Here is a 10,022-nt window from a genome sequence, read left to right on the forward strand (position 1 = left end):
TGCCCTCCCCTCCTCTCCTCTCCTCTCCTTCTACCTCCTCCACCCCCCGACCCTGGACATCTAGCACATAATCTTACCATGGTAGGCAAGTGTTCTACTAACAAGTTTCATCCATGGTGCTTTTGTCTTTTAGCTTAAGACAGGGCTTCATTAAGTTTCTGCAGATGGCCAGTAGTGATATTCTCTGTATAACAGACCAGAGCTACAGGAAAGAATGGACCATTGTTGTATTTAGATGTCTCTTAACCCAGGAATCCAAGAGAAATGTAGAGGTATTCCTGTAAACCTTGACTATGTGAACCGATTACTAGGTTTCTATAAATCCAGTTATCTATCTGAGAATTGATTCTCTACTTACTAGAAAGAATGTATCTGAGATGGGTAATCTGTGAATCTGGGGCAAAGTTTATAGTAGTATATTCTAAGTAAATTATCTGTATACCCTGACTTTTGACTGTGGGGGAAGACTTTGAATAAGACTACTCAAAAGATCAGAAAGATGGTATTAAGGTTTTCTATAAATAAAGAGCTGCATGAGCTGTGATTACCACACATTCTAACTGTCGGTTTAATTGTGTAAAGGCATTTCTTTTGAAGAAGCTTCTGTTTTCCTCCGAGAAGTCGTCCTGGCGGGATTGCTCAGGTATGCTAGCTGGCTTTAAAGTCTTTCCTCAGTCTTCTCTTTTAAACCTTCTCCACATTGCATTTATTGTTAGTAATTCATTTTAAAAAGTCTGTCTTCAGTAGGAAACAATTGATAGAATATTATTTCTCAAATGTTTCAAAAAATTTCATAAATAGTGACTTTGTTTTAAAATGTTCATTTTCAGATTTTTCTTAATAAGAGACAGAAGAGTATTACAAGTAATAAGGCCTCTTGCTTAAATGGCTATTTCTCTTAACCTATAGACGATAATATACCCATAATGAATACCCATATGCTCTGCTGTTAGTTTGACAGGGTCTCACTGTATAACAAGGCTAGCCTGGAACTTGCTGTGTAGACCAGGCTATCCTCAGACTCGTGATCCTTCTACTTTAACTACTTGTTGCTAGGATTACATTCTTGCACCACCATGCCTCTGTGTTGTTGGTGGCTTCCCTCCCCCATCTTTCCGGTTTTCTTTTTTTGCCTTACTGAGCTCTGATAATAAAGAACTGGATATTCTTGTTTTATCTTTTATTATAATGCATTATTAAATGGGAACACTGCAAGTCATTACGTTGCAGAGGAAGCTATCAGAGTTTCTGCAGTTTGAATAATACTGAGACAGGATGTCACCCAATGACAAACATTTGCATTCCACTTGGCAATTTGCAAAGATCTTCCCTCAGCTGCAGAATTCCTTGTAAGCCTCACAGTCACTTCTAGAAGAAGGCGGGAGATTACAGTGCCAGCTTTGTATAAGAACATAATAGCTTTTGTTCTAACCCATGACTGCAGAATCTCCTCAAGATCCTCAACTGAGGAGTTAAAAGAGTCCTGGCCATATATTCAGTGTGAATATGAAATATACAAGTTCAGTAAAGAAACTTTGAGAGTCAGTTATCACCATGACTCTTAATTGCTGAAAACATTTCTTCCTTAAAACTACAGTCTCTTTGACAAATTTGAAAACCATCATCATAGTGTCATGAAGGCTGTGATACGACGTGAGTGGAACCATTACTGACTGTAAGAGACAGACGTGTGTGGCATAAGATGCAATTACACAGGCTTCGTTTGGAAGTTTGAGTGTGTTAGTGCGTTGGAGAGGGGACACCGCTTGAAAGAGGGAGGGACTGCCCAGATTCTGGAGAAATGGCCTTGTTTGTGTTTTTCAACAAAACAGCTGTGCTCAGCGTACTGCGGGATGGTGTATGGCTTCTGCTGTATGCAGCAGAGCAGAGGTTGCTTCTGTTACAGTAATGGATTGTGGTTTGTGTGCTGATGGTGTCTTCTTGCCTTGCTCTTGTTCCTGTAAGTCGGTCAGGCAGAATTCAGCAGATGAGGAGAGCAAAGGTCCCCAGGGCCCTGTTGTTCCTCACATTTGATTCTGCAGGAAAGGGAGCTGAGTGCTGAGGTGCTCAAGACAGAGATGGCCAGCTTGTTATTTCTCATGATGTTAAATTCTGCACTTTTCAGTCTTCTTCTAACTGATGCCAGTATTTAAAGTGATAATATTTTAATCTTTAGTCACATTGTTCTTTTAAGGAGTAATTTACAGTCTTCTGGTTATATGGATTTTCCTTATTCTTAGAACACTTGATTTTCATTGTTAAGCTGAGGCATTCTTACTGTTTCTCATGACTCGATTTTCTTTTCCAGACAAACCATTGTAACTTATCCTTTGGTTATTTTTAGAGGACGAGCAGAAGGAGCTCCTTTGTCATACCTTGTGTGATATTTTAGAAAGTGCTTGTGACAGCTCTGGATCTTACTGCTTGGTTTCATGGTTGAGAGGAAGGACACCTGAGGAAGCTGCTAGGATTTCTGGGAGTCCTGCACAGTCTAGTTGCCAAGTGGAGCATTCTTCTTGTAAGATACGTTTTTATTTCACGAAGTAATTTCTTATTCTTTTGTTTTAATATATCTGTTGAAAATTGCGAAGAGAATATATTTTAAGTTTTTATAATACTTTTTCTTAAGTTTTTAATTAGTAATCTTAAATATTTTCCATTTCCTTTTCCATTATTTTATTTAGCGTAAGACTGCATTTTTGCAAAAAAGAGTTACATTTGTCTCTTAAGCATTTTAAAAATAATTCTAGCTAGCTTCTGCTTGATGAAATTTCCTTTGAGTATAAGAACTTTGATTTTAAAAGTCTAAAGAACATCTATCTGTATGCTATAGGTTCAAGTGCACAGTGTTCTTTAGATGAGAGGCACTTTCTATACCATGAAATGCTTAAATATCCTTAGCTGCTTTCTAGAAAAAAGATGGAGATGTTTTCTTAATTAAACACTGTTATTTTGCTCTTGAACCTTTTGAACGTTGTTATATATTTGGACTAAGGTAATTTTAGTTTCATTTTACTTATGTCCTAAGTTTTCCACATATTGATGTAGTTTCTTTATTTTAAATAACACAAAAATACCTATTCTCGTTCATAAATGTTACACACTTGAACATTCTTAAAAGTGGCCTAAACGCTGCCAAAATGAAGTGACGACTTCTGGTGGTAGGGAAACTAGAGAGGAGCTGTTCATTGGTTTGCTTTCGAGGAGTAATCTTGCTAGTAGGTAAGTTTTGATAATTGTTAGTTCCCAAATAAGTAGATTGAATAAGTACTTTATTCCATGTATACTGGAACAAACTCACTACCTTCTATATAAAAATGATTTTGTAAATGATAGATACCAGACATTAGGAAGTAAATATTGATTGTGTGATTGTGTGATGGGTATCACTCTCATATGGAACTGTCTACAGACAGTGTCGCCTCCCCTGAGCTGAAACTCCCGTGTTTTCACTAAACACTTTCTCCCTCTCTACAATTAGAACAGCTTGTGCTTGGCAAATTTTATAACACATTTGCAAGAAATAATTTTAAAAATTTAAACAGTTGTGTAATGTTTCTTTTCAGACCTTTAAAACATTGCCTTTCAAAAAGAATTTATTTTGGAATTGGTAATGACATTTAATGACAAATGAAAACTATTAAAAAGGATGACAATAAAGCATCATTTAGACTCACTTTTAAATGTTTGGTAAATTTTACTGTGTGGCATGTAAGCATGTTAATAATTCCATTTGAGATACTAAATATTGAGAAAGGGACACTCAAACCATTCAAAGTGTTCAAGCTCATTTGGCATTTTACGTTAGCATTGTATTTAGCATCACATGCATACCATCTGCTTACTCTGGGGTGGTGCTGCATTTCCATGCTAACACGTTGGCATGCTCTAGAGGGAAGGGTGTCATAGCACACTGTTTGTTACCTACATCACTAATTTAGATAGCCATGTTTGATTGAATCCTCCTCCAAAAAGACGTGCTGTAGGATTTTCTAGTTCACTTGATGCTTCATTTTAAAAATAAACATGACATAAAACCATACTTGAAATATGCTTTTAACTTCATATACTTTTAAAACATTTTATTAATGCTGACAGTTGAACTGAACTTACATTGAAATATTATTCCATATAACAATCTGTTTTACTTGTTTTTCTTTATTCCCAGCTGTGGTCCACCTCTTGTCTTTATTTCCCACCATTTCTGACTGCTAAGCCATATTTTTTTTGCTTGCCTCTTGAAAGTGCTCTCTTTATGTAACTTTACAGTGCAGCATTAACAGTTTATAAAACAGTATAACTTGGATGAGGTCAGATAGAATTATTTCATCCTCAGAATTTATTGTGAAATCCTCTTCTCTCATTGTTATCACATTGTATACAGCGTTACCTCCATTGGCTTTTGTGGTGTGTGTATTTTTTGCTTGTTAGTAATGCACACTTGTTTGCAGTAGTAAATTCTTGGGTTCAATTTCAGTTTGTTTCCCACCCAAACCAAAAGATAAATTAAGCTTCTAAAGATTTTAGAAAGTTATTTGAAACATTGAAAAGTTAAAATCAGGCTATATTAAGCTAATATACTGTGATATTTTAAATTGGAAATAAAAGTTTTAATTCTGATTTCATAACCATTTTTTAATCTCTAGTGAAAATGTGTGACTTACTATGATTTGCTTCATGAAATTGTTCATTGTAAGAAAGTAGTCATTTTGACTAGCTATTTTAAAAGACATTATCTTCTGGAAGCCAAGACTGAGTCTACATTTCAGTCCTGGTTAGAGCTTGGTGCTCTTAGGATTCCTCTGTAGACCTCAGCTCCCTCTTTTACAAGTGAAGAGGATGAGGCTATGACCTCTAATTGAGGGAGGCCTGTGCTCACAAGAGTGGCCAGCACTTAGTAAAGCCTTAATAAATACTATCTGTTTAAATGCTTCCATTGGTTTCTTTAAAATATTTAAAATTTGTAGTTTACTAATACAGTCTTAACAGTTGCTGATTGCATGAATGAATGAGGAAACAAACTTAAATCTGTCCTTGAACCTGTGGTCTCAGTGCGATGCCTAGTATATGCAGTTAATTAGAGAGCGCTAATCTTAAGGAGTTTGTATCGAAGATGAATAGCCCTGATGGTTACTGTTATCCATAAACTAGGGCATTATTTTAAATTCAGGACACATGACAATGTGTGACAAACAGGCAGTAGTCCCTCCTATTTTGCATGCTCTCCTAGCTGAATTGTACAGAGATGTTCGTTACTTAGTAACCCTTCTGCATTCTCAGTACTATATCCATTTTAGTTATAACCATAGTAACTAAGATGATGAACTATAAATTCATGTTGTTATAAAGTTCAGAATTATAAACTGAGAATTATAAGGGAATAAGAAGTAGGGAATGTTTTGATTGCTTGAAAGTATTTACAGCCTGCTGTGTGTATCTTGTGTCATTTATTTGCCATGTGTAGTGCTGAAAAGTGTCTTTTATGTATAGCTGCCTTGGCTGTCGAAGAGCTTGGCTTTGAGCGATTTCATGCATTAATTCAGTAAGTAACATTGAAACATTTAAAATACTTACCTTGTGGACAAACTGCCATTTTAAGTATGTTCATACTGTGGAAAGATCCTTAGATAGGCATAGCACTTCTTAACTGAGACATGAGCTGACAATACCATGTTTGAGCACTTATTTGATTTCAAATTTAAAAATAATATATACATGTATATGATCTAAGTCCTAAAGTAACTAAGTACATTTTTCAAAACACTAAATCAAATATGTCTTTATCATTATCAGTGAAAAAACTCATTTTATCATGTTTTTCTGTTCTGAATGAATATAAACCCATTTGTAGTGAGCTAAATACTTGAATCATTTTTCTGCCAAAATATGCTTCCTGTAATTTTCATTAAAAGCATCCATATTTTATCCAAACATTCAAAGTTTTTATTATAAAGTTAAAGGGAGGCTGCTATGTTGACAGAATTATAGGTGGCACTTTGAAATTTAACATTAATTTCTTTTAGAAGAAGCCCCAAATGTATACTGTAGTTTTAGCTCTCAGATGTTTGTTGAAGAGCTTTCATGCTTTAATAATAGTTTTCTGGTTGTTGAACACCTCTTTGAAGAGGGCCAGTCTGTCGTCTAAATAATTGCATAGACTGAAGAACTGGGGCAGGTACTGTACCCAAAAGACCTGGAGGCTCCTGACAGTGCTCAGACTGTCTCGGGAGACTAGGTTATATATGGTAGGAGCTGTCAGTGGTAGTTTTTGTTTTCCGTAGCTAAATTTTTGATTTTAGAACTTGAAGATACTTAATAAAAATCTCTTGTTTGTATATAGTAATGAGTAAGAATTTGAAACATTTTTCCATTTATGAATGGAGTAATCAGGATATTAATACTTAATTCTTCTTCCCCCCCCAGAAAAAGATCATTCAGAACTGTATCAGAATTAAAAGATGCTGTCTTGGACCAATATTCAATGTGGGGAAACAAATTTGGAGTGTTGCTTTTTCTCTATTCTGTATTACTGACAAAGGTTTGTTTAAGACAATTTACTTTCTTAGCTCAGTGCTGTTTTTCCTGTTTGCTGTTAGAACCTGTGTTGCCGATGTCTATACATCCAGGGTAAGACTCTTGTGGCTCCTAAGGACTTTGTTCCTGCCTCCACTCATTCTTTAACCACTTCCACACTCTCCTCCCCTCTGCCCTTACAGACTGCAGAGGGGACTGATAATGTTCTAATCATAGAACACTGTCAGGTCTTGTGGACTTTGGTTTCTTTGGTCTTGGCAGTGTCTCTCACACTTGACCTTTTAGCCCCTGTAGAGACTCTCTTTCGCCTACTTTTTCTGGATTTATTTGTTAATTGTTATGCTAGTTTCTCATATTTAAAAAAAAAAAAGCATTTTCTGTCATCATTTTGTTTTCGTCTTTATGTGTTCTCTCACATGTTTTTCTCCTTCTGAAATTTAGAATTCCAGAAGAGTCTTTTCCTGGGTCCTATGTAATTGTTCTTATTTTTCTTCTGTGGGTAGCTATTTATTTCTCTCAGCTTACCTCTCTGTACCTAACTCCAACATGCACACCTCTGGTCCTGTCTTCTTTGCAAATGTCAATTTCAATTGCTTGTGGCCTTACAATCTCACTTGGAATATCTCCTGATTATACCTTGTCTTAAATCAGCTTTTTTTTTCTTATGTTTTTTGAGCATTGACTCTGTATGATAGGTATGTGACATCTTTTTTTTTATAAAGGTTTTCTATTTTTCATTATAAAAATGGCATATTAATAATTCTATTATGGTCATGATTTGGGGCATTAGTTTTTAGATTTATTTTATTTATTACATGCAAAAGACATTTGGAAAAATAGAAAGTATGACTTAGTTTGTTGTCAGGACTCAAGAGCAAGCTCTTGGTAGTAAGGACCATTTTGTGTATGTAGGGTCTTTATAGATGAGAAGAGTTTTTACAAACAATAGGACAAGCAAGTCTAAGGAAGAAAGGTACTGGGGTATAGCCCAGTTTTGGGGCTCATAAATACTTCAAGTCTACTGCAGTGGGGTATACCTAGGGACAACTGTGAAAGGTGACATTCACACCTTTTATATAAGAGGTCTCTTGTGAATTGTGTAAAAGGTACTTAAGGTTTTATATCATCAGAATTGGAACACAGTACAATGTTTAATATGGAAATGACAAGACCTTATTGTGTGGATAGAAGATGCCTGAATTGGAGTGAGAGTTTGTGATGAAAAGATTTGGTAAGTGGAAACCTAGAGTCAAGGAAACTGAGAAAGTTCTATTGTAGTAGAAGCCTAAATAAAACAAGATGGTGACCATAGAATGGAGGAGAAAAGGGAACACATTTATAATCAAGAATAAATTATAAGAGAAATTGACCAAATGAGGCCAATTTGAATGAGGTCGGGTGGTTAGGGTAGCAGTAATGATAGGGGCTAAAGTATTGCACCCTCATGAACTGTTCATTCTGGACGGTGTTTATGCCTCAAATTCTGATGCTCCCCATATTCCTGACCTTTGACCTGTATCCCAGCCATTTTATGTCAGACATTCCCTGGGATACCTTTGAACCCTTGCTCTCTAAAGTGCCCCTTCTGCCCGCTGACTGCCTTTTTCCCACCGTGCATTTTGACACTGTCATAGCCTGCTTTGTTTTGTTCTGTAGGATGACAAGTCAGGATCACCTAGCTCTCTGTTTTTCTCTGTGGTCCTTAAACAACCTTTTAACACTTTGATTGCTGGTTGTCTAATCCACCTGTAGCTCGGCCTCTAATAGGACAGTCAGTGATTCACTTTAGGTGAACATTGCTGTGGATGTCACTTCCCTGCTCTTCCTGTGCTTCTCCACCTCCCTTCTCTAAGACTGAAAAGGTATCAGGAGGTAGTGTTTAAGAAATGAGAAACTGCCTGTTCTCATAACTGATACTTTATTTTGTTACTGTATATTTGAATTACCAATTTGAGGGAGAAGTATAGTCATATGTAAACTTTCCATTTTCTTCTTATTATACCTCTCATGTATTTAACTGGATATCTCTATCTAAACTCAAAACTCTATGACTTTATTATAATTTTTTAATGACCTAAATTAAATTTAGTTTTCTCTGTAGGTATATTAGATTTTAATTTAATTTATCCTGAAGTTAAATAAATACTAATTTTTGTATTAAATGAGTTCCTCTCCTCTCTTGAAAATTGTTATCTCTGTTCCTTTAATCAACATTAGACATACTACCTCTGAGTCCCTTAGTGTCCTTCATAGAGCCCACGAAAGAAAATGGAAAATAATCTTTGGGGAGCTACTTCTTACCATCTCAAATACAAGTCTAGGTCATTTGAACAGTATTTTATTAATATACAGTCCAAACTGGTCATCCTTTGCATTAAATGAAGTTAATAAAATTTTGGTTTCTTTAGGGCATTGAAAACATAAAGAATTCAATTGAAGATGCAAATGAACCTTTGATAGACCCTGTGTACGGGCATGGCAGGTAATGGCTTCAGTCTGCTGTCTCTTACTAAGTCTAGGCATTAGGAGTGGGAGGTTCTCTGATGAGTGTGTTGGTAGCAGAAGTCTTTGGTCTTGACTGGCCCTGTGCTACATGCATTGTACTGCTTTCATTTCAGTCAGTGCTTGCTGTGTGTGGCCAGTGTTGACATCCAGTTTCAGGTTGTTTACACGTGACTCTTAGGATGACAAGTATCTTGTTGACATTATTAATGGCAATAATTTTAACAAAGTGTTCTTTATATCCATTTATGGCCTTCTTAAAAAGTCTAAATTTACCCACATTAACTTAGAAATAAATATTTTCTTACCTATCTGGGTTAGTTTCCTCTAGAGTTGAAACAAATCTTGTCTAGTTTTTTCCTTTTTAGCTTATTTTACCCAAATCAATAGACTAGAGAAATTAATCTATTCTCGCTCAAGTCTTTCCTTTTACATGTTTCTGCCTTAGCTGTTAAGACCAATGAACTGATCAAGGGGTTCCCAATGGAGAAGTTAGAGAGAAGACTGAAAGAACTGAAGGGGTTTACGGCCCCAAGGTTGAGAGCAACAATACCAACCAACCAGAGCTACCAGAGTCTAAGTGACCAGCCTCGGAGCACATAGGGAGGGACCCATGGCTCCAGCTGTATATGTAGTGAAGGATGGCCTTGTTGGGCATACGTGGGAGAGGAGGTCTTTGGTCCCTTGAAGGCTGGATGCCTCAGTGTGGGGGAATTCGAGGGTAGAAAAGTGGGAGTGTGTGGGAGGGTGGGGGCACATCCTCATAGAAGCAGGAGGAGGGGGGATGAGATAGAGGGTTTCTGGGTAGGGGGGAAATGGGGAAAGGGGATAACATCTGAACTGTAAATAAAATATCCAATAAGAAAGAAAGGAAGGAAGGAAGGAAGGAAGGAAGGAAGGAAGGAAGGAAGGAAGGAAGGAAGGAAGGAAAGAAGGAAGGAAGGAAAGAAAGAGAGAAAGAGAGAGAGAGAGAGAGAGAGAGAGAG

The 10,022-nt window shown here is 36.5% G+C and overlaps 1 protein-coding gene across 3 annotated transcripts in view; it reads left to right on the forward strand.

The window, feature by feature from the left end:
• Mindy3 (MINDY lysine 48 deubiquitinase 3) overlaps positions 1-10,022 on the forward strand; it is a 72,531-nt gene that overhangs the window by 13,104 nt on the left and 49,405 nt on the right. For all 3 annotated transcript variants that reach the window (XR_003711050.1, XM_028764831.1, XM_028764832.1), the window contains exons 3-7: positions 583-643; positions 2,345-2,518; positions 5,491-5,542; positions 6,424-6,538; positions 8,943-9,016. Coding sequence is in view for 2 of the 3 variants with exons in the window: in XM_028764831.1 (XP_028620664.1) it covers positions 583-643; positions 2,345-2,518; positions 5,491-5,542; positions 6,424-6,538; positions 8,943-9,016 (476 nt within the window). In the remaining variant the exon portion in view is untranslated. The remainder of the gene's footprint in view (positions 1-582; positions 644-2,344; positions 2,519-5,490; positions 5,543-6,423; positions 6,539-8,942; positions 9,017-10,022) is intronic.

Source organism: Grammomys surdaster, unplaced genomic scaffold (assembly GCF_004785775.1).
Source record: "Grammomys surdaster isolate TR1022 unplaced genomic scaffold, NIH_TR_1.0 146, whole genome shotgun sequence".
Taxonomy (NCBI): Eukaryota; Metazoa; Chordata; class Mammalia; order Rodentia; family Muridae; genus Grammomys; species Grammomys surdaster.